Source organism: Miniopterus schreibersii (genome assembly GCF_964146895.1).
Source record: "Miniopterus schreibersii genome assembly, chromosome: 14".
Classification (NCBI taxonomy): Eukaryota; Metazoa; Chordata; class Mammalia; order Chiroptera; family Miniopteridae; genus Miniopterus; species Miniopterus schreibersii.
Window position 1 is genome coordinate 51,231,626 of NC_138114.1, and position 23,923 is coordinate 51,255,548.

The 23,923-nt window shown below is 59.8% G+C and overlaps 1 protein-coding gene across 2 annotated transcripts; it reads right to left on the reverse strand.

Moving 5' to 3' along the window:
* Positions 1–4,060: 4,060 nt before the first annotated feature.
* On the reverse strand, positions 4,061–21,457 carry PWWP2B (PWWP domain containing 2B). 2 transcript variants are annotated; one of them, XM_081158086.1, is made up of 3 exons: positions 20,935–21,457; positions 13,279–14,606; positions 4,061–4,727 (listed from the first exon to the last, which is right to left on the reverse strand). In XM_081158086.1, the coding sequence occupies exons 1-3, from the start codon at positions 21,057–21,059 to the stop codon at positions 4,714–4,716; spliced, it is 1,467 nt and encodes a 488-aa protein (XP_081014212.1). In that variant the 5' UTR covers positions 21,060–21,457; the 3' UTR covers positions 4,061–4,713. The 2 variants fall into 2 exon arrangements, with proteins under 2 accessions (XP_081014212.1, XP_081014211.1); XM_081158085.1 differs by having other exon boundaries at positions 12,974–14,606.
* Between the last annotated feature and the right edge of the window lie 2,466 nt (positions 21,458–23,923).

A 23,923-nucleotide genomic window follows, 5' to 3' on the forward strand; every position in this document is an offset into this window, starting at 1 on the left:
GCCCCCGCCCTTCTCCTGCCACAGGGCCAGCAGCCTATGTCAGCAGTGCCCCCCTTCGTGAGACACCTGCCGTCCTGGAGACAGAGCTGAGAAGAGGAGAGGAAGGAGGGCAGGGCTGGAACCCTGCTTGCTTGTCTGGTACAAGGGCAGGGACAGGGACTTTGGGGTCAGACCTAAGCCTCATTCCCCAGGCAGGCCTCCATCCTGGGCCTCTGCTTGGGGCCAGATGAGGTACCACTCCCAAGACCCTGTGTTGGCGACCAGTCCCCGTCTGCTCTCCAAGCACCTTTGGGTGTGGATCTAGGGGTCCACATGCTAATGGAGGCCAGGTAGGGCCTGGAGGGTGAGAGGGGCCCAGCCATGCCCTGAAGTTGCAGAGGGAAGCTGTTCCCAGACACTAGCTGCAGGGGTGAAAGCAAGTGCTTGGCCCTGGAGCGCCCTACAGGGCGGCCACGCCTGGAAGCAGCCAGCCTTGGCTCACCCCCTGCGCGCTCCTGGCACCGAGGTCGGCTTGCAGCCCAAGGTCTGAGCCAGCCTACCTTAATCACTCTCGATCGAAGCGCCAGAGACCAGTACAGAGCAGTGTCTGCAGCAGATTTCTCTGAGTCACTGTCCCCGATGCCCGACATTGTGCTGGATCATGCCCTCTGGGCAGCGGGGCTCAGGGGAAAGGATGGGGCTGCAGAGCCAGGTGGCCTGGGTTCAAACCCTGGGCTTCAGCTTAGAATCTCTGTGGCCCTTCCGAGCCTCCCTGCCCCTCTGTGAGATGGCCTGGCATGGAGATGGGAGACCCTGTGTGTCCCACTTGGAGGGGGGCTCAGGAAAGACCTCGGCCTCCAGGGTGGCAGGGATTGACAGGGACAGGGTGCCTGCTGCGAGCACTGGGATCCACGGGGCAGGGAGGGCAACTGGGGGCCTGGAGGAAGATCAGAACAAGTGGGCAGAAAATGGGATGAGTGTCCAAGGCAGGGAGGGGGAGCCAGAGATGCCCAGAGGGGCCTGGTCTGGGGCAGCCAAGCCAGGCCGGGCCCACACATGCTTTGCACACTTGCCAGGGCACAGCAGAGTGCATAGCACTATGACACTACACCAGGGCGCACGAGGAGTCGTGAGTTGGTGCTGTCAGTGCTGCGACGAGGCACGTGCTTGTGGCACCATGGACACCGGGACCTGCCCTCTGGCAGCTCTGCCCTCCTCTCCCAGCTCTCAGGGTCAAGGGGAGACATTAAAATGCAAGTGTGGTGCTGTTGTGAGGATGGCCGTTAATTAATTACACTCCCTCTCTCACAAAGCCTAATCAACTTCTCCTAATTGACCCGCTTTCTGTCACTGAGAAGTGAATTCACCGGAGCTGTGAGCACACAGAGCCGTCTGAAAGCAGAGTGGCTGCCCGCGACAGCGACGGCGGAGGGATCCACACCACCTCCTTTGGTTTGGAAACACACTTTCTAATCCTACTGGTGCGCTCTTCTGATTCACCAGCCTTCAGCGTGTTTTCTAGAACTGGGCTCCTTAATCAGGGCGTCCAGGAACCTGGACAGGAAACAATGACCCCTTTCAGTGAGAAACTGACCTCTTAGGGGAACGTGGCATTTCCTCCTGTGGGCAGCGCAGGTGGCTCGCCTCACCGTGGGCGGCTGGGGACCTCCCAACCACGGGAGTGCGGAGGCGCCCACCATCACCACTTCCCACATCTGCTTCGTGTTATTTTTAGAATTATTCCAAAATAACTGGTTTCCTTTGCGATCCCATGTGTCTTTGTTCATCGAGGGCCTTGATGAACAGGTGTCCTGGGGTCTCTGGGGCAGTGAAGCTCTGCCTGTGATGCTGACATGGTGGAGTTATGTCATCACACATTTGTCAAAACCAGTAGAACCTGATAAAATTATGGGGATGAATTCGTAACAATATCAGTATTGGCTGGAAAGCAGCAAGCGTGACCCTAGGGCAGTGCAAACGGGGCACTGTCCACCAGGGTGAGACTCCGCTGCCTGCCCAGCTCTCCTGCTCTAAAATAGAAAGTCTATTAATTTTTTAGTTTATTAATTATGTAAAAATATCCACAGACTGCTAAAGGGGCCCCTGGACGGACTGCAGGACTTGGGGACAGTGGCCCTGGCTCAGGCCTGTCTGCATGGGTGACGGGAGCTGAACGCCCTGGACCTCTGCAGTCCCCCCCCCACCAATGGCCCTCGCAGCTGTTCCAGTGGAGGGGGGGGAGGCAGAAGCTGGAGTCCTGGAGGTGGGGGGCCAGGACAGGCGGCAGGACCACCGCCAGAAGCCAGTGTCCTGCTCTTCAGGCTGGCTGCCCTGTCCGAGGCCTGAGGGCCTCAGCCTCCAGTTTCTGATCTCAGAGGTGAGAAGGCCAATCCTGGCGTCAGGCGGGGCTAAAAATAAATCCGCCAGGGCTGCCAGGATGCCTCCACGGATGGGCGGGACAGGGAGGGAGGCCAGCCCTGGTGACAGCGTCACTGACCCAGGGCCCAGCAAGGCCACCCAGGCTGGCATGGGCTTCCCTTCCCCCAGCCTTTCCCAGGGAGGAGGTGCTCCATGTGCCTGTGCCCCCAGGGAAGCCCACCCACTTCCCACACCATTGTGCTAGGCCCTCTCTGGAGGGGTGGCTGGGTAGGGGAAGGAGCAGATTGCCAATGTCATCATGGCACCCAGATGTCACCAGGGGGAAGGGGCTACCAGACCAGGTGTGGGGTCTCGCCTCCCAGTTCCTGGGACAAATGACAGCCACACACCCAAGCAGGGTGTGAGCACCATGAAATCAAACTGACATGAAGACATGATTAATTTGCTGCCTAAAGAAACAGTCACAAAGCCTTAAAAAAAGAAAACGAAGCTGCCTCCCCTTTTAATTAGAACAGCTGTCTGTCCCAGCACACCCAGGGGCCAGTGTCCCTGGCTGGGGTAGGGGTGGGGATGGAGAACTGGGCCAGCTCCAGCGGGAACAGCTAGGACTTGGCTGCATTCAGCCCCTCAGGCGGGCTGAGGGGGCTTCAGTGAGGGCAGCCCCGGGAGGTGCGCCTCCATTCCGGGCATCTGAGCGAGGGGTTGGCTATGGACAGGGCAGAGGACCCAGGCCCAGGGCAGGAGAGCACCCCAACAGGACTAGGCAGCATTGGGACTGGACAGCCAAGGGACCAGGGAGCCTACAGGCCCAAGGGTCATTTCAGGACTGGGTTTCAGCTGCTGGATCCCAGCTGGCCCTTAGGAGGGTGCTGGCCCTGGGTCAGGGCCTGCTGTGTCTTCTGCAGGGCCCCACCCAGCCCTGGAACTTGGGGTGACAATGCTTGGGGTGACGATGCTGAATCCAAATCCCCCGTACTGGTCTCTGTCCTTGAGCCTGAGTTCGGGGGGCCCAGGCTGGGTGGTCAGGAGTAAAAGTGCCCAGGCCAGGCCTGCATGTGGCTGTCCATCTCCGGGAACCTGAGTCGTGATCACTCCACTTAAGACGTGTTTCTCCAGGGAACAAAGCGCAGCTTATGAAGGATGCCCCGTCTCTCTCCCTCAGCACTCCCCCAGATCCAGGAGACACCTGAGGAGCAGCCGTTTCTCCCCTGAAGTTGGGCACAGCCGCTCCTGGCACCTGGGGAGCAGTCCAGGACGGAGGCCTCACAGCAGGGCTCTGAGAGGGGGGACAGTGTCTGAACAGCGTGAGCACAGAGGTCTGGACTGCCCCTCTAGGTGGCACATGGAGGCCAAGCCACCTGCCCCTCATTGGAGCCTTGGCTCTGCTGAACCCATAAAGCAGGGGCAGGAATGGGGCTCCTTGGGGAGGGGACCCAGAGGAAACAGGAGATACGGGTCTCACTGGGAGAAGCCACAGCAGAACTGTCCCATTTTCAGGGGTGTTACCCCACTGGGGAAGTCAGTGTCACCTAGAAGGCCCGAGGGAAGCTGGAACTCACTCCCCCTGATGAGCAGCAGTGCTGGGGACAGGTAGCTTTGTCTCGTGGGGGACAGATCTCAATGTGGGTGGGGTTCCTTCGATAGGCATGGCCGAGCCTGGAGGCACAGGTGTCACTGGACACAGAGCTCCCTCTATTCTCGAAATCACTGAACAAAGAAAGCAGAACTCATTTTTTCTTTCTTATTTCTTTTTGGTCTTTAAAGTGACAAAAAGGGGAAAGGAACACACTCATACAAACAGTAGAGCAATGTCTTGTCCTTTCTACAGTTAAGTATGTTCTCAAAGTGACAGCCCTCATCGCCTCACACATACAGGTACCTCCTGGCATCTCGGGGACAGGGGGGCCTGGAAGCCTGTGCTGGGCCCCTGGGGGGACCCAAGCTCTGGGGCGAGCAGAAGGGGGGTGGGTGGGTCCCTGTTCCTCTAGTGCACGGAGACCCGGCACCAAGGACGCGAAGGACCCCACACGTGCAATCCAGTGCTCTGGAGTCTGCAGGGCAGCCCTGAGCTGACAGCCATTCCCAGGACAGATGAGGCCGCCAGGGCCCTGGGCTCCTGCTGCTTCATAACCAGAAAATCTAAAGTCCAAGTTAGGAGAATAAATATGTTCAGCCTCCAGGACCCGCGGTGCTCCTGGGGTTGTCCTTACAGCCAGACACACCTGCTTCTCCAGAAGGCCTGGAGCCAGGCTGACCACGCAGCTGGCAGAAGGCACGCAAGGTCCCTCGGACGGACGGGGGGCATGGAGGACAGGGGACACCCCTGACGTCGGAAGCTCCAGAACAGCCATGCCCTCATTGTCGGTGACCTTGTGAGAAGCAGAAAGGGGCAGAGGTTACCAGAGGCCAAGTACTGGGTACAGGTCCCTTGGGGTCCAAGCACCAGGCCTGACCATCCACTGGGTGTCATCTCAGCCTCTCCCCCAGGCCCCTCAGCTCCCACTGCCTTCTCCATCTCAGAGTCCACCTCCCTGGGTGCCCACGGCCAGGCCACAGAGTGCCTGCTGCTTCTGTCCTGGGCAGAGACCCCTGAGCCCATCCCACCCATCGGCGGCCCTGAACTGTCTGAGGGAAGATGCAGGCTCCTGAGGCCTCGAGGGCCTGGACCTCAGGACCCACCCTAAAGCCTGCAGCCCCGTGCCAGACACACAAGGTGCTGAGGGAATGCTGCTGTTCTGGGTCCTTCGGGCTGCTCACGGCAGGGGCTTTGGGGAGCTAATGGCTGTGCACATGGCCCAGGTTCATGGCTCAGAGGGACCCCAGTTTCGGGGGGATTCTGACTGACATGCCCTAGAGTGTCACGCCCCCCAGCCCGGAGGCCCCCTCCCTCCAGGCTGGCTCTCCTGGCTTAGGGAAGCCCCCAGGGTTGGGGGGCACACGCTCAAATAGAAAATCATTTTCCAGGTTGGTGGGGACTGCAGACTTCAGCCCTGCTTCTCGACATGTCCCCACCCCCCATCTGACCACCAGGTCTCTGGAAGGCCATCCCAGAGTGGACAGACCTGGCCACAGGGACAGACAGACACCTCACCCCAGTGCCTCAGGGCAACTCCCCCAAAGCAAGCAGCCTGGCTTTCAGGGAGGGAAAAGCATTCTCCACCGAGTTCTCCACCCCACTCGTCATGGCGTGGAGGGAGGCATGGTAGGTCTGCAACTCCATGTGCGACCCAGGAGGCTCCTGGAGGGACCGAGGGAGGCAGGGGGCCCAGGAAATAGGAAAGAGGGGGAGGGAGAGGCCAGGGGAGCAGCAGCCTAGAGTCCACAGGGTCTGGGCTCCAGGAATAGGAGGGACCTCAGATCCTACTGCCCTGGCCCCCAGGAGGGGCAGAGTCCCCCCGCCCACCCATGACTCTTCCACCAACACAAGAGGCAGAAGTGATCTGAGCCAGGTCCTGGCCCAGCCCCAAGACAGTGGCTGCTTCCAGTTTTGCCCTCTGGGAAGCCAAGAGCAGCCAGGATGACACCCCAACTGTACTGAGACCCCTGAGACCACCATGCAAGGCAGACGCCCACTCAGCCACATGGAGGGCCTTGCGGTGTGCGTGAGAGGGCGTGTGTGTGATGCCCCAGCTGAGGCCTAGGCAGGTGAGGAGCGAGGGGACACTCTGGCCTCAGTGCCACCACCCAGGAGCACAAGGAATCATGAGAGATAACAAACCAGCCTTAAGCCACACGTTTTGGGGAAGCTAGTTCACACAGTGATCGCAGACTGAAACACACCTCACGTTTCTGCCGACGTGAGATTTCCATTTCTCTTTGGGGGCTGGGGACAAACAAGGGATCAGAATATAAAAACTAAGCAGCCACAAACTGAGGCCAGTCAGCTCTGCAGAAAACAGAAGTTGAGCAAAAGTAAACTATATTCATAATTAACCACATGGATAAGCTGCAGCTTTTAATACAACACTGAATCTTGATGTAACCGAAACAGGCTTGTGTGCACGAGGGGCCGAGGGTTATGGGTTGTAAGATTGCAAAATGTTCAGCTGCCACAGAAAAGAGTCTGTGAATGATGCCTGAACTGAAAAGTCACGAAACAAGGAACAGCAGAGAAAGCGGGTCATTTAGGAACACGGAGATAAATTCTTCCCTTGATCACTTTAAAATCTGAACATATATGACACTGATACAAATAACAATTAAGTGGAAAGAGATTCTGTGAGAGAGCATCTTACTCCAATGTGTGACATGAACTAGGAATCAAAGCCTCTTCCATTCATGTCTAATTAAGTCCCAGGAAGGTGTGCAGAGAAATCCAAATGTCTTTCCACAGGCTCAGCGGCCAGCCCCGGGCTCTCCCAGGCTGGCCCAGCGCAGGGGTCAGAGCCCCGGCCAGCCCTGTGCTCCACCCAGTGCGGTGGCAGGAGTGTAAGCCCAGAGCAGTCCTCAGTGGGGGGTGACCCTGGCCCCAAGTGGGGGCACACAGGAAGCCTGGGGGGGGTGGAACAAGGTACTGACCTCCCCGGACTTTCCAACACGAGGTTGCTGGCCATGGGACAGGGTAGACATGGCTGATGGCCCCTCCTTGCCTTTTCATCTCTCAAGTGGGAAAGCAGTTGTGATGACAGCACAGTCCGATTCCCCCCTACAGGTGACAAACGTCCAGGCAGGAGCCGCAGGTGAGGATAACAGCCCACACGGGCAGGGGTCCGGGCAACCCCATCTCTGTGCATCCTCCTGCCCACTGGGGGATCCCTCCAAACCTCCGGGATGGCCAGGAGCTGCATTTGAGATCTGGTGAGGAGGGGCCATCGGGGGTCTGTAGAAATCACAGCGGGGTCCCCACTGGGGCTGCTGGCACAGGTGGGGGACCGCCACACAGCAAGCTGCCACTGCTACCCACTTTTCACTGTGTTTCAGGATCTGAAAGGGCTCCAAAGGCAACCAAGCTTGGCTGCAAAGAAGCACACAGCCCAGAAGATCATTAGAACTGCCAAGTCCCCTCCATCAACAGTGTGACCTTTGGAGATGTCACTAAACATCCATCAGTCAAGAGCCTCATGAGAAAAATACACAACGGGCCTTTAGAGGAGGTGACCTGCTGGGCACACCGGTGCCTTCCAGGCACCCCCTCCCCAAAGAGCTCTGCCAAATCAAACCACCTGAGGACAACGGCTGTTACTCGGTGTCAGCCCGCCCTCCCTGCCTGAGTGCTCACCCCGCCAGGGTGCTCAGGCTTGCCTGGGCCTCCCCGAGGACACAGTTTTCTTAGAAAACTGGAGACAAACCCAGAATTACCCTGTGCTTTCCTCTTAACTGATGGGCCAGGAAACGTTCCTCAGAATAAGACAGAACCTCTGCCCACTCACTTCCCTCCTTCCACCCTGGCCAGCCCAGACACCGCCCCTATGTAATTACGGGATGTTCTGGGGGACCCTCCCTCTGGGACAGGAGGTCCCTATCCCTTGACAACAGCCAGCCTGGGCAGCCCCCCGGAGTGCCCCGGCTGTCCCTCCCACCCCACCTGACTTGGAAACGGTGGAAAAGGCAGTGGGTGGTAGTTCAGAGAAAAGCTGTTTTTCCAGGGGCTTCCCGGGCCAGAAGACACCCTTTGGGCCAGGAAGCAATCCAACTGCCCAGTGACACAGGGGTCCCCCTGACCCCTTCCATGACCATGTCCCCCAAGTTGCCAGTCCCCTCCACAATGCTCAGTCCAGTCCTGGCAGGAGGCCCCTCACTCCCTCACATCCATGGAGGTGGCGCCACCCCCAGCCTCCCCGGCTCTGGGGAGGACAGACCTCCCCAGTGTTTCCCAGCAGGGCATTGCCGCCCATGCCCAGCACCCAAGGCTCCACCAGGCCACACTGCCCACATGCAGTGCTGATAGCCCCTTCTCCTTGTCTGTCCCTGGCTGGCCCAGCTGACCTCACAGGAGCAGTGTCCCCCTCCAGAAGTGCCCCCATGGGCCGAGATTACCACCAGGGACTCTACAATGAAGTCTGGCTGGGGCTGCTCTCCCCACTACAAGTCTCTGGCTGGGGCGGTTGACAAGATGGGGGTGACAGGATCCGCTCTCCTGCCCCCACACAGGGCCTGGGCTGCATGGACATTGGGTGGGAAGGAGGGTGAGGCCAGCCAGTGCCCAGGCTCCTGGGATGATGACTGATCTGCTTTGCTCAATGCTTAAGACCAGAACTAACAAGGCCTGTTTCCCTAAACCACAACGTTTCTGAAAATGGTGACATCAGTGCAGTTTCTGAGCAAAGATGGGAGTAGCCATGGTCAGAAGTGAGAACCTCCAGATGTCACACAGGAAGGTCCTGGGGCCTGGCTCCTGCTCCACTGTCCGCAGGCAAAGGACATGCACAGGACCCCCAGGTAGCTGCCAAAGGCCCTCCACATACACGACCCTGGGAAATAAAAGACACAGCCACTCTCTACCCTGTGGAGGGTGCACTACATGGATTGAAATGAGTGTGATACGCACATGCTCAGGACAGAGTTCCCTGGTCACTCGGGAAGGGTGACACATCCTGCCTTTCTGTAAAGCTTTATCTGAAATTTACCGGTGGCCAGTGACCCTGCAGCACTGCTGAGAATGGCAGAGGCTGGCAACTCCAAAGAAGATGGGTCATTATCAGAGTGCTGCTGCCCCGTGGAGGGGTCCTGCTGAATGTGATGGCACAGGACAGCACAGCTGGACCCTCCCCAAGTGCCCTTGGACCATCTGACCCGAGGGCAGGTGCCCCGTTGAGGGCTCAGATGCCAGCTGGGTCAGTGACGAGAATATGGAGCAGGTGGTGGAGACCAGGAATCAGTGAAGGCCCTGGCAGAGTGCTCTTCCTTGAGGTTAAGGCACCTCAGAAGCAGGAGGGCAGCCCGAAGCCCCTGCCCCCAGGGACCTGGTCCCCAGAAGAGCAACTACAAACACCCCTGGAGGCTACCTGAGCGTTGCTGTGCCCCTGCCCCTACTCCCGCTGCACTTGATGCACCCACCGGCTGCCAAGCCCCCCTGAGGCTGGAGGAGGTGGCAGGAAGGTGCAGGGCGCCGCAGGTGGGACGGGGCCTGAGTCCCTGAAGCAGGCTCAGAATTACAGGCTTTGGTTTCCTTCTGGAACAAAATAATTACACCCTCCCAGAGGACCTGAATTCCCTGAAAGCAATGTGGATGTCAGCTGGAAACCGTCTTCAGAAGCAGAAATGCACTTTTATTCAGAGTTGGAAGAAAGAGAAAAGCTAGTTTGGGGCACGTGGCTCAAGAAAAAAACACCTTAAAAAAGTCAAAACCTAGGGACAGGATCTGGGTGATTTACCCTCGTCTGACCAGCCAGCACCACATTCACACAGTCTGGTCACAGCCCGTCAGGAGTGACGCCCTCACCGGTGACACCGCCCAGTTTCCCGGTTGGTTTTCCTGATCTGTGTCTTCATTTCCCAGGCGAAATCACCATTATGAAGCCGAAAGCCAGAGGACCCACATCTTGAGTGCACAGCCAACCTGCAGGGCAGTGGATCCTTCTGGAACAATGGTCCCTCCATCACCACACAACCCAGTCCACTTCACCACCACTGACCCCTCCCTGGGCCCAGGCACTGTCTGTCAAAGAGGCTGGGGGACCCTGAGCCGTGCATGAGCCCCTGATACAATAGCAGAGTGGGCGGCAGGGCGCAGCAGGTGAGAGGTGCCCCAAAGACATCAGGTCCCAAACCTGGAACCGGAATGTGACCTTCTACAGTGAAGGTGCTGCAGGTGTGATTACGTTAAAGAGTCTGTGATGACCAGATTGTTCAGGAGGGCTTCAAATGCCATCACAGGGTCCTTATAAGAGGGAGGCAGAGGGAGTTTCAACACTGAAGAAGAGGAGAGGAGGCCATGATTGGGGTGACACGACCACAAGCCAAATAACATCTGGAGCCCCCAGGAGCCGGAAGAATGTCCCTCACGAGCCTCTGCAGGAAGCAGTCTGGCCGACACCTTGATTTTGGGCTTCTGGCCTCCAGAACCATGAGAATTTCTATTGTTTCTAGACACCCAGCATGTGGTCATTTGTGACAGTGGCCACAGGAAGGCAATACAGAGGATGAGGCTGGTCCCAAAGACACCTTTTGCTCAGAGCAGTAGAACACCCAGCACTCGGAGCTGCTCACCTAAAGGCAGGCCAGGGAGGCTCTGCTGTGTGAGCCCCAGAAAGCCCCCTGCCTGCCAGCAGCCCGGACACTGGGGCAGGAAGAGAAGGGGCAGGGCACTTGGTTCCATGGGAGGCTAGACAGCAGCCCTGTGGCCTGTCCAGCTCACATGGAACTTGTGAATTCCCCACTGGTCCAAGGGGCTGGGACACTGAGTGGCATTTCACCTACTAGTTCAGGGAGGACTGTGGTTTCTGGCCCTTGCCTCACCGTGGAAGCCCACCTTCCCCAGGAAAAGTGGTTCCCAGTTTCCCCTTCAAGAAGCCGGCCAGAAGGGCTGCATTGCTGACTCCTCCCAAACAGCATTGCTGACTCTTCAAAGCACACTTCCCACCAGGAGGCCACTGACCGCATACAGAGAGGGAAACTGAGGCTCGTGGATGGCAGCAAGTCAGCCACCTGGCTGGGTGGACCTCCACTCACAGTCTAATCCTCAAAACACGAAACCAAAAAGCCTATCAGGCAAAATCACTTTGTGTTTTGGTGCTAAAAGAGCCCCGGCAGGCCACACTCCCAGAGCTGTGCGCACTCCTGGGGGCACGAGCACAGCCCCAGAATCCAGAGCCCAGAATGAGACTCAGAGGAGGCCTGTTTGCGGGCCCAGGCCTTCAGCAGGCAAACCTGCCCAGCAAGATTCCTCCTGCTTCCGGACAAACAGCCAGCCCTGCACCTACAGGGCGGCATTCTCCTGGCACGGGGCTCCCTGAGCAGGGCCACGCTGGGCTCCCGGGCCGCCAGCTTCACTTGGGCTAACACTGTGTGGGCTCACCATCCCCTGTAACCGCTCACCATGACCTAGGACATAAAAGTCACTCTGAGGACTGGCCTGCTCACCACTCCCTGGGCGACAGCATGGGCCCACCTCCACGCCGGTCCCCAGACCAGGCCAAAGATAGGAGACACCTTGTGAGCAGAGGGGTAGGCCAGGGGTGGCAAAGAGCACAGAGACAAACAAGACCCTGTGGATGGTCCCCAGGCCAACAGGATATGACCGCAGCCCAGGGGTCCTGGCTGAGCCAAGCCACAGCCGGGTTAAGTCCTAGGAAGCTGACTGGGGGACATCTGCGCTTTTCCTGGACCCTTTCCACTCAATCGTGCCTACCACCCTCCCCATGGGCGTCCTCACAGGAGAGCCTCTCTCGCTGGCTCAGTGTTACCAGGCCAAAGCCACGCCCACACCCAACACGAAGGCCCAGAACTGGCGGGAGATGGGCCTGGTTCAGGAGAGGAAAGGTTTGTGCCCAGACTCCTGAGAGCAATTCAGCGTGGTGACCAGGCCTGATGCAGGAAGCAGGTAGGGAGACAGGGTAGGGAAAAGCCCCTCATCATGGCTTCTACCCTGGGATCCCCGCTGCACAAGGTGCAGCAGTGAGGTTCGCCAGGTGCCCCACAAACCCCTTCCCCAGTCACACATTAGCTGGCTCATCACCTCGGAAACTGTGGCATCAGACAGGTGGGTGAGCAGGCAGGCCAGGCCAGACAAGGTCACCTGAAGGTCATGGAGACCAAGGAAGGAGCCCAGCTGAAGTAGAGGACTGGTCTCGTCCTCAGCAGTGCCAGTGACCCTCTGGGGACACCCCACTGCCCAGACACCAGCTGGTGGCAGCCATCAGATGGGAACACGCCCAGCATCTAGGGGCTCAATGGTAGCTTATGACAGGTGGCCTCGGCCCCTTGGCCATGTCCTGATATCCCATGTGGTGATCACAGACATGCCACATGGTGACACCTCCAACCTTACATGGTGACAGTCCCCAGCTCACAGAGTCTCTGTCTAGACTGGAAAGCCGACAAAGTTCTCCTAAAGGGAGGGATGGAGGGCAAGACACCGGTCTAGGGACAGACCCCAGAGCTACCTCCAGAAGCCTGGAGTACCCGGCCACCTGCAGACAGAGGAGAGTCCACCCTGGCACCAGGTGGAGGGGTGGGGGCCATATCTGAGGATAGGAAGCTCAATGATCTTCCTCCTTCCTGCCAAGTAGAGACCCCAGAAGAGCACCTGACCTGCGTGCGAGCAGAAGGGAACAGGAAGGTGTGTTCCCTCAGAGTGGTAACAGCCCCCTCCCTGCATGCCCCCATCAGTCAAAACCATCACCTTTAAAAAACTCACCTCTTTCTGCCAAAGGCTAACACAGAGTAAGGAACCACTCTATGGGTATTTTGAAAAATGGCCACAAAACACAAACCAGCTCCATTCTTTGAACAAGCTGTAGGCTGGCCTACTTCTATCGCATGTCTTCTATGCTCCGCAAAGCTGGGTGACATTGCTAGCATGCAGGACGATTTTCCGGATGGTTCCCTTCGGAGCAGCGAGGCAGATGGCTGAGGACACCTCCCCTCCCCTGCAGGGCCCAGAGCAGAGGGACAGCGATGCAGACACACACCCGGGATGGCCAGAGAGGAGGCCGCCCTCCGTGCACACACTCACCTGGTCAGGGAGCCCCAGTCACGTTTCAAACTGGGTTAAGAGCTCCCTGATTTCCGGGGCCACGTGTCGCGCGGCATTGGCGGCCTCTGTTATAGCTTTCCGATACATCCCCTTCTTCTTACGGTTAAATCTCAGTTTGAAAAACTCAGAGAAAGGGGACAGTTTGGAAATGGACAAGAATGATGTAGTCGGAGAACCAAACCACGAGACTTTCGCTTCTTGCCAAGAGGGCTCCCCGTCCTCCTTCTGGCTAAGACTGATGTCAAGCACACGTGCTGGCCACCAAGGAAAACCATGAATCTTACCCCACACGATGTCCCCTACGGCCACGGTCCTTCCGTCCTCGGTAACGCACTTGGAGATGCTCTGCGTGTGCAGCCTGACCGTCAGGGGCGGGACCGTCTGCCCCACAGGCTTGGACGAGGGCGGCACAGACAAGCCATCGCCAGAGGAAAGGTCACATGTGTCTGGTGACGTTACTTCTGAGCTGGACGATTTGGACTCGTCCAGGCTGTCACTGCTCCACACCGACTCCCGGGCATAGTCTGTTCTGCTCCTGGGGCAGCTGGTCAGAAAGGCCAGGCTGTCACGCCCATGTTTGCCCTGGGGACACCTCTTGCAGTCATCGTCCTCACAGGAACTTCCCGAAGACAAGTCCTCCAGTGCACCATGGGCAGAGCCAGGGGCAGGGTGGGCAGGTGAGCTGGCCTGGGGGCCTGGCCCACAGCCATTGAGCTCCTCCACCAGCTCGGCCCTGTAGACCGGCTCCTGCTCACCAGCCCCCAGGCGGTGGGGCTTCAGGCGGATCTTGGGGGGTGGCAGGTCAGCACTGGGGGGCGTGGGCCGTGTCAGCTTCAGCTTTGGAATGGAGGCAGAGGGCCCACCAGGTGGCCTATCCCGAGCTGCCTCGGGGTCCTGGGCACCATGCAGGGCCTGCGGGGGGCAGAAGGGCTCCAGGGAGCCGTGCACCCGAGACGGGATCTCTACCACCTCGCCCTTGCCCTGGGGTGTGCTGTAGGAGATCTTGATGGCCGGGCTCCGGGGGACCCGAGCCTGGTCCTCCTCTCGCCTCTCCCTCTTGCTTCTCCTGGTGGTGGTGGAAGCCGGGTTGTCACCCCCGCCGTCTGGGTCCTCGTGCTTGCGGAGCTCCCTGTCTGGGTCTGAGCCGCTGCCCAGTCTCCTTCCAGGCCGGGGGTTGGCCGGGGGTGCGGGGCCAGCCTCTGGGGGGCTCAGAGTGCTCTTGCACTTCTCGCAGAGTACACGCCGTGGCCGCAGGCAGATGGGGCTCAGGGCCAGGCGGCCAGGGTCACGGTTGCGGGACAGGCGCCTTTTGGTCCTCTTGATAGTCCGGGGTGGTGGCTGTGGCACCCACTGCTGGTAAGTGTTCCTCAGCCAGAGTGGAGGCGGGAAGGGGGCACCTTCAAAATATGGGGGGAATGGGGGCAGACTCCCAGCAGGCAGCGGCGGCTCCAGGGACGGGGGCGGCTCAGGGCAGGAAGGCGGTGGGAGGGCCGACTCCAGCTGCATTGCCTCCGGATCCCCCTCTGTGGTGGCTGGGCCCTGGCAGCCGTTGACAGGGGTGTCCTCGGCCTGGGGCAGTGGAGTGGATGGGGGTAGGCCGAAGAGGCCGGACCTAGCAGGGGGAGACAGAAAGGACAATCAGAATGGTGATGACCCCCCACCGCCCACCCCCAGGCTCTGCCCAGAGCACCCGGAGGCAAAAGGCCCCAAGCACACAGTGTGGGAGTACCAGGTGAAAGCATGAGCTCACGAAGTCACTGACCAGCAGCAAGGCCACTGAGTGTCCACATCTCAGTTCCCAGCAACAAGGCGGAATGTGGGATCAAAGCTGGAGACGCCCTAGGACCCAGTGCCCAAGGATCTGGAACTGGCCTGGCCCAGCCTGTGGGGGGCTGGCTTCCAGGGCCAGTGGCCCCTTGCTCACAGCCCTCGGCTGCTCATTCTTCTCCTCTCAGGGGAAGACTCCAAGCGCACCCCCTGGAGGACCCCCAGTTCCAGGGCCCAGGCCAGCCATAGGATCCTGGTCCCAGCTGCCTGACATGTCTGGGGATGGGGACCATAGCTGCAGCCTCTGGGGACAGGACTCAGCCACCAAGCCAGAGCCGGGGGCCTGGGAGTGAGCCTACTCCACTCCTTCCTGAATGCTAAGTTGGCCCTATTGTTTCCAGTGCCCTCGAGTGAGGGCGTCATCGATGTTACCCTTGCCCACAACAATCTGGAAGGACCCCTCCTGCCTGGCACCCCCAGGCCCTTCCATCAGGACCCCCAGCTCCGGGACAGGGAGCAGCCAGAACCAACAAGGCCACATGACCTACAGGAAGGGGGCCTGAGAAGGCAGGAGGCCCAGCTCCCATAAGGAACTACAGCTGAGGCTCGCAGTGTGGCCAGCACCCAGGGCTCCCCAGGAGGACCTGCCCAGCCTGCTCTCTCCCCAGGAGTGCTGGGCCAGGCACCTTGAACAGCTTCAAGGGTCTTTGTTATTGAAAGTCGAGGGGCAGTGTGCCTTCTAGAGTACAGGATCACCCCCAGGCCCAGTTGTTACACCATTCTGGAGCCCGTGTGCCGTGATGGTCAGGAGGTTGTGCCAGATTCAGAGCTGCTCATGGTGCAGCCGAAATACACCTACGTTGTTTCAAACAGTGAAAAACCCCAATAGTCCACACCTTCCTTCCACCATGAACACACATCACTGAAACAAATGTGACTTAATTTAAAGACTGCTTTAGCTAAAAGCTGTTATTTTTTAGCACAAAAATAGACATTGTGCCAAGTTACAAGCAATGAGGTTTAGAACGTGGCATCTTTACCTTCCTTTTTGAATTTAATCAGAGAGAAAGATAAATTACTTTGCTGCTTTTGAATCTACAGATGATCCTCACAGACTGATCTCCAGAAGGATCCAGGGGTGCTAAGAGGGGCTGACCATCTGTGATGTCACCATCTCCAGCACACCCCTGAGCACCAGGGCCGGTGGATTACCAGACTCTCAGATGGGGACATGGCCAGGCCAGGAGCAGGGTGCAGGCTACACCAGAAACACAGAATACAGAGCTGGAGACAAAGCCGTGTGAGACAGGCCAGGTGATGACCCCAGGGGCTGTCGCCTCCCCCATGGTCCTTACTGTCATGATGTTAATGACATGAACTATGGAGGGCACATCTGCCATCTGAACACTGCCCAATTTTGGTTTAATTCAAGACCACTGGTAAATGCCTGGAATCACAACAGACTTTTAATTTTCTTATTTTTCCTATCAGTCCAGGGGGCCCACAATCTAGGGGGTCCATAGTCAGGGGATCCATAGACCAGGGCATCCATAGTCTGGGGGCTGACAGTCCAGGGGGTCCACAGACCAGGGGTCCACCACACATCTGTGAACTGGAGGGTTGCTCCCAAGGCCTCTCCCAAAGCCTACTTCCTGCCCACTTTTGCAGACATTCAGACCATGAACTGGGGTCTGACATCCTCCTTTTCATCTGCATCCTCACAGACCCACCCCACACCCCCTCCATGGCCTCCACTCCTTCCTGCCCCCAATCCCCTGGCCTATACCCCCTAGCACCTGCCTGTGCTGGAGCAGAGCCCTCCTGCCATCTGGGGCCCTGGGATCCCAAGAGCGGGATCACTGGGCAGCCAGCCCCTTTCCCTACACCCCTCCAGGAACCCTCTTCTGTATGGGCCCATGCACAGACTGCACCCTTGTCTCCTGGTCACCTCTCTTCACATACAGGCTGGGATGAGAAGTGTAGGACAAGTCACCTCATCCCCGGAGTCCCCACAGCTCTAGTCCAGGAAGGTTTTTTCCCCCTGTTTATGGTACATGTTCCTCAGGGGGGACCTTGCATGTTTAGGATGGACATAGGGCCCTTTGCCAGGGACCCAGGTCTGAGCCAAAGCCTTCAGTGTGGGCTCCTGGGTGGGCCAGCCTGCACCCACCAAGCGCAGGCCAGCATGGCAGCCAAACCCTCCCTGCCTGGCCCATCAAACTGGGGAGCAGCTTCAGTGCATAGTGCCCAGGGCCAGGGAACAGACGTGCCCCTGGCCTCCCTGGTGTGCATGCCCCTCAGCCCAGGACTGGGGCCCAGGGTTGGGGGGTTCCTCCCAGACAGTGTGGCAGCCCTGTGGAAGAGGCCTGCTGCCGACAGAGAAGGCCCCGTGACTCTGGCATGACAAGCAGCCATACTTCCTTCCCGGAGCTGCTGCCCTGCCCAGGCCACACCCACCACTGCCTGGTGGGTAAACAGCGGCCGGTGGGGCAGGACAGCTCAGTCCCTGGCTGCAGAGCCCAGAGCAGGTGCCCCAGGCTGCTGAGGCTTCAGCTCCCAAACCCTTTCAATAGCCCCATGAGGTACATGTCATCATCGCCACCCTAGTTCACGGACAGGGGAGTGAGGACCAGAGACCAGAGAGCTGAGCAAGTCTGTACTCAGATCCCAGCTCTGCTGACTCCAGGCTACTGTCTTCTGGGAGGACCTCAACAACCTGTCCCCAGAAGGAAGACCTTTACTAAACCCCAGGGCACAAGGCATGGCACCACTGGGGACTAGGGCTCACCCACAGGGCCCGGCCCTTCAGTGAAGTCAGGCTGGGCCCACACTGTCCCGTGCCCAGGGACAGAGGCCCTGGCCAGGCCAATAGTGCCCACAGGGGACACCAGGCCTACTGTGGTATGGAGGCCTCTAGGTCCACCTCTGTACAGGGAGTCAGAAAACATGTTGGCAGGGGAAGTCACAATCTGGACACCAGAGTAGCCCCTCATCCAGGGCCACACAGGGGAGCCTGCCCCTCCCCCAGGATCACCAGGGAGAGCCACAGGACTAGGTGGTCACAGCTGGCCCCAGAGTCCTAGACTAAAAGGTTTAATAACCATCAGCATCATTTCAATAAAGCTCAGCTGACTGCATCCCTCTGTAAGCCCCCTAAGGACTCCCCCAGCAACATGAGGCCAGGTCCCCAGCCCACACCCCCTCACCACCTCCTGGCAGAAGGTCTGCAGACCAGCTACGTGGGCCAAGTCCCCTTGTGTGCCACCTGCCCATTGGCTGCAGGTCATGCCACCCTATGACTCACTGGACACCTCACTCTCAGTCCCTCTAGCTCCCCTAGGGCAGTGAGGCCTGGACCAGGTGTCTGTCCAATGAATTGTCCCAGGAGCAGCCAGCATGGCCAAGTCTCCAATCTGGATCATTCTGGATGGGGGACGGAGTGTGCTCAGCATGGAGTGGGGTGCTCTCCTGCCTAGAGATTATTGGCTGGCTGAGTCTCCAGAAGCCTGGGTCCCAACCCCCCAGGTTGGAGTGTGGGTCACAAAGGCCCTCATACCCACTATCTGTGAGACCATCCCTTCACCACTCTGAGCCTCTGCTGTCCTTGGGCCACCCCTCAGCCAGGGCCACCCCACCTGAGGTCCTCAACCAGAGGTGTACTCCTAAACCACCCACAAAATGCCCACACCACCCTGCACCCCAGCCTGCAGAGTCAGAGCAGGGCAAGTCTGGGCCATCTGCATCATTACTGTGCCTGTGGAGATGCTGGGAGGACCATTCTCGGTAGTCTGCCTGGGACAGCCCACTTCTTGGCACACAGTAGGTGCTCAATGAATGTATGTGAACGTATGAGTGGTCAGGCACTCTGAGCCACTGAGGATCCTGGTTAAGATCGCACAGCAGCTGGGCAGCATGTTTCAAACTCAGGTGGTCAACGGACAGAAGGAGGTGCTCAGCACCCGCACCTGCTGAGACTTCACCTGGCCTGCGCACTCCTCTCCCCTCTGCCAGCATTCAGGGAAGAGAACCCACCTCTCAGAGCCCCAAGGTAGGGACCCCCACCTCCCAAACACCCAACCATTAACACTGGTTGCTGGGCCCCACTACAGGAGAGAGACCAGGAATTTGTGGAAATGTCCCCTCCCGTGGGATGGCTGCATTCCAGAAGAGACACTGGGGTGTTACTGCACAGGACTCTCCAGTCCCCAGGTCTGATTGCGAACCCAGGAAGCTGCCAATACATGGCAGTCACCAGGGACTCATGCTCTTCCCTGCCAGTCAGTGCTCATACCTGACCCTGCCACTGTCACATACTGATACTGAGAAGAAACTGGCCCTAGGGAAGTCAGGTGGCTGCTGTGGACGCTGAGGCCCAAGGCCAGACCCCCACTGTCTGAATCACCCGGGCCAGGGTGTAAGCTGCCTCTGGACCCTGCCCAACAAGCAGGCTATAAACCTGAGCATTGCAGCTCATAACAGTACGGGCAGAGAAGTGGAATCAGGTGAACCGGGGAGACAGCAAAGGAGGCCAGGGTTGGCAGGCGCCGGAGCAGTGGGGCTGGTCTAGGACCAAGCCTCTTGGGCTGAAGAGCCAGGAGGCCAGGTTCATCTTCAGATTCCCCACAAAGACAGGGCAGGGGGGGCAGCTCAATTCAGAAAGAGAACCCACTGAGCAGAGCTGTGTCCACCGAAGCCCAGCTCCTGGTTCTGTGGGTGGCTCCGGTTACAGCCCAACGAGGCCACAGGAGGGTTGACGCCCACATGTCCTACAGCTGCCAGATCCCAGCCGGGCCTGCTTCCTTCCCCGAGTCAGTGGAGAAGGGGGTGGGGAAGTGTGGATCTACAACCCAACTTAGCCACAGGCCTCAGGGAGGGTGCCTGCCACCTCTGCAGGCATCCCTAGCTACGAGTCAGGGTGGCCCCCAGGGCCTCCTTTGTCCTGAGTCATGGAGCCCAGAAAATGGGGTAGGGGAACCTTTGCTGCAAGTGCCCCTCTCCAAGGAGGAGGCCAGGCAGGGAGGGCTATGCAGCCCTGCACAGACCCAGGAGCAGGGACAGGCCCAGGCCTGCAGCCCTCCCTGAGGGAGGAACTGTTGGCTGTTCGTGACAGGGGGCACCCCAGGGCACAGGCTTGGCAGCTTGCGGGTGGCTATGCTGCAGCCCCCAAGTGTCACTTGGTTCCACTGAGCACTCTATGGTAGCCAACTCTGAGCAAGACGACAGTCACCGGAGGCCTTATGTTAAGTCACATGACTTGTGCATAAATGGCTTCTGGCACATCTAATGAAAAGATAATGCCAGCAGGGTGACTGTGGAATAGTGATGGTCACATCCAAGCCACCGGAACAAAATCCGGCTCCACCCAGGGAAAAGTCCAGCATCTGCAAGGAAAGCCGGTTCCTGAGCCCAGTCTCAAAATAAGGCCCAGCAGGAGTGCCCGGACATTAGTGTCTGGTTAATGCCTCATCATTTATCTGCGGACAGCTCACCACCATGTGACACTGTATCCAGGAGACTCCTGCAGCAGGAGGCCCTGCAGCACACAGGTACGGCTCAGCATGGACCTGCCCCAGGCCTCCTCCAGAGAAACCAGCACAACTTGTATCTCTACTCTTGCACCGCAGGGGGCTCCTCTCCCCTCCTCCCCCCCCCCCCCCCCAGTGTTTTTAAATGCCGCCGCTGGACGTGACTGCTGGTCACCAATCTAAACCTCAGCCACAGTTGCTCCGAGGAGCCTGGGGCACCGTGACATCAGACAGAACAGCATCAGTTGTGAGTAACTGCCAGGGCAAGTCCTGTGCATCTGAACCCACTCACCCCACCCCCAACGGATGACAATTCTGAAAACAGCTGAATTCAATAGTGCGTCTTAACAAAGAAAAGTGCGTTAATTATGGCAGACTCGCGGAGTTTCGGCGCGGGCGCGGGGACTCAGCTCCACGCCCCACGCCCAGGCCCCACCCGCCCCCGGCCCGAAAAGTAGCTACGACTTTGAAAGCCACTTTCGCCCCCGAGTGACGGCCGCGCTCGCGCGCCCCGAAACCCAGAGTGGGGAAACCGAAAGAGGGCGCCGGCGCTGCCCTGGACCCGGTCCGGCCCTGGGCGGGAGGTGGGGGTGTCCCGGGAGGATTCCGGGGGTGTCCGTGGCCCGCGCCCCCCCCCACCTTGCTCACTTTTTGGTGCAGTCCAGCAGGATCCCGGCGAAGCTGCGCTGGCCGCAGCTCACGGTGACCAGCAGCGCGCCATTGACGACCTGCTCCACCCGCACCGGCAGCCGGCAGCCGGCGCGCGGCTCCATGCTCCCGCGTCCCGGCCGCCCCGCCCGCCAGCCGCCGCCGGGTCAGCCCGCGCGTGACGCCGCCGGCCGCCTGACGTCACAAAGCCCCGCTCGGCCAGCCACCGCGCGCGGGCCGGGGGCGCGGAGGGCGCGCGGGACACCCGCCTGCGCCGCTGTCCGGGAATCGGGCGCCCACAGACGCGTGCGGGGCCGCGCTGCCTCCCGAGCTGGGTGGGCGTGAAGACGCACTGCGCAGCTCCCGGGCTGGGGCAGGGTTTGCGCCTGGCCTCTGGGTGCGCTGGCCGCGAGCTTCCGTGGAAAGGGCCCAGGAGCTGGGGCCGAGGGGCGTCCGGGGACATTCCCAGGCCCTGCTCCAGGGCCCCTCCCCCACCCCTGCCCGGGGCCTTCCGGGGCGCCTCCCCTCCCGGCCCCAGGTCTCCTCCTCTCCGCTCCTCTCCGCCCCCCTGTCCCTGTACTACGGGTCCCCCGCCTCCAGGTCTGGCGCCCAGTGGCCACCCGGCACTGCGGGGAGGAAGTCCCGGCGGAGCGAGCAGGAAGCCGGTCGGTCCGGGCCAAGGACACACGGGGCGCCGAGGGGACACCATCAGGAGCGCCGCAGCGGCCCGTCTCTCCCCCGCCCCGTAGGGGGCATTTGGCAACTCCCGTGTGCTAGGCGCCCTCCTGGGTTAGGAGAGGATGTGCGCCGGGCTCTGGGTTCCCCGTGCGCCCGGGGTGGCCCGCACCAGGATTAGGGAGGGTGATGCCGTCTGCAAATCTCAGTTGCGAACCTGCCCCCTGAGTCACCGGGGAAACAGCGGGTTCCGTGCGACTCCACCGCGGCCAGTGGGGCCGGAGGGCCACGCGGCCAGTTCACAATGTGAAGGAACATTGCGAGGGGCAGTGGGGCTCCCCGGTGCCCGCAGCCGGCGGGCCACGGGGAGTGGACGCTGGAGGCGCGGAGCGGGCTCCCGACCCCGCCCGGAACCCCCGCGCGTCCTGCTCCCGCGCGCCTTCCGCCCAAAGCTCTGGACTTTCCGAGCGCTTGCGCTCGGGGCCCAGCCTGTTGCAGTGACCTTGCCCGGCCCCCGAGCCGCGCTTGCTGCGCCTGACTGGGCAAGGGAAGCTGGCCCGCCGCCGGTTGTCCTGACGACCCGGACGCCGCCCGCCGCCGGGTCCCGCCCCTCGGCGCCCGGCTCGAGGCCCCTCCCGGCCCCGCCCTGCGTCATGGCCGCCACCCCTGGCGCCGCCGGGACCGCGGGGCGGCCGCGGAGCCGCTCGTGCTCGCCCTCCCGCGGCCGCCGGGCGCAGAGCCGCCCGAGAGGAGCCCGGGCGGAGCAAGGGGAGGCCGCAGGGACCTCGCAGTGCCTCTCTGTCCCCGGTTGTACAGGCTTGGGGAACGCGGTCCAAGGACCATCAGTCCAGCCCTAGGAGAGCTCCAGCGCGGGTGTGGGAAGGGCGAGGACCTGTCCTCTGCATGGCTCAGGTTCCAGCTGATACCAGAGGCACTCAGGCACCTCAACCCGGCCACCTCTCCAGGGTCAACCAACCCCTCCCTGTGACAGCTCAGCCCCCAGACTAGAATGAAAGCTGCCACAGTCACCTGGCCAGGTGGCTGGTGTCCCATCATCCCCCTCCCTCCATACCAGGGCCTGTTCCCGCTTTCTCTTACTGTGGAGCTCACCTGGGCTGGCCCAGTGGGTGGGTCCCTTGCAGCTCAGCCAGCTGCATCCGAGATGGAACCAAAGCTGCCTGGTCTAAGGGCCAGAGCCATGGGTCAGAGACCACGGATCTGCCTGAAGCCAGTGCTGAGAGGCCACAGGTGTGAGGGTCAGGATGGGCCCTATTGCTTGGACCCAGGCCACCTCACAGGCGGTCTCATGCTGGGCATTTGCTGGGAGAGAACAAGATGAGGCCCTTGAGAACTGTGGCCTGGTTAGCACCCATTAACATGTGCTAGCACCATCCTAGGTCCAGGGCAGAGTGGGGTGCATGAACCAATCAGGCTTCCCCCCCAGGCATCACCATCATAACCACCACCATCACCACTACCACCACCACCATCACTACCATCACAGTTCTCCCCTGTAGCTGGACCAGCAGTAGGATCCTCAAGCCCTGGGCCATGGTCGGGGCTGGGCTGGAGCAGCAAACATGTACTACATCCCTGTGCAGCATCCACCCCCACTGGTATTTCACCAGGGCCAGTGGAGTTGCTCAAGGGCCCTGGTAGGTGGCTGGTGCCTCCTAGAAAATTGCCCCACCCACCCCATAACCGGTGCCTTGTTACATCCCCTGTGAGTGGGGGCAGCACTTGTCAGTGGTCCCGAATTCCCGTCAGGCCCAGATCCGAGAGCCCTGTGTTTGCAGCATCTGAGCAAGAGCATTTTTAGGGTGGGGCACTCTTTTCCCAAATAATTACTTTAGCTTCAAAACAGTTCATATGAAGCCCTTATTCTGAGCAGCTGGCTGTTTCTTCCTTACATCTGTTCTCCATGACAAAGAACACAAGTGAGAGCACCCTAAATGGTGTGTCATTGAGAAATCCTGGGGGCAGAGTGTATTTGTGACGTTTCCTCCAAAGGCTCCCAGGCACCTGTCCAGGCCCTCGTTTGATCTGGTTTGCAGTCGGCCACTGATGTCCTAATGTGGGCGAGAGGAGAAATCTCCCCACATTGATTCAAACTGCTTGGCCAGAAACTCAGCTGTTTTGTGAGAGTCAGAGAACCCACAGAGCCTGGGCATGTGGGCCAGGACGCCTCCCCAGTCCTGCGTGGCTATGGCAGCGGTGGTGTGCCCCAGGCGCCACCTGCAGGGCAACGTGGGTCACAGTGCTGAGGCAGAGGGAAGGGTGCTGGGCTCATTCATGGCTTAAGCCTGAGGAACCT

Bases quoted from the DNA above. Each gene is read 5' to 3' on its own strand.
- PWWP2B (XM_081158085.1), bottom strand. From the start codon at position 21,059: ATGGAGCCGCGCGCCGGCTGCCGGCTGCCGGTGCGGGTGGAGCAGGTC. The intron at 14,607-20,934 runs GTGAGCAAGGTG...TCCCCCTGCTAG, and splicing joins CTGCTGGACTGCACCAAAAA to GTCCGGCCTCTTCGGCCTAC.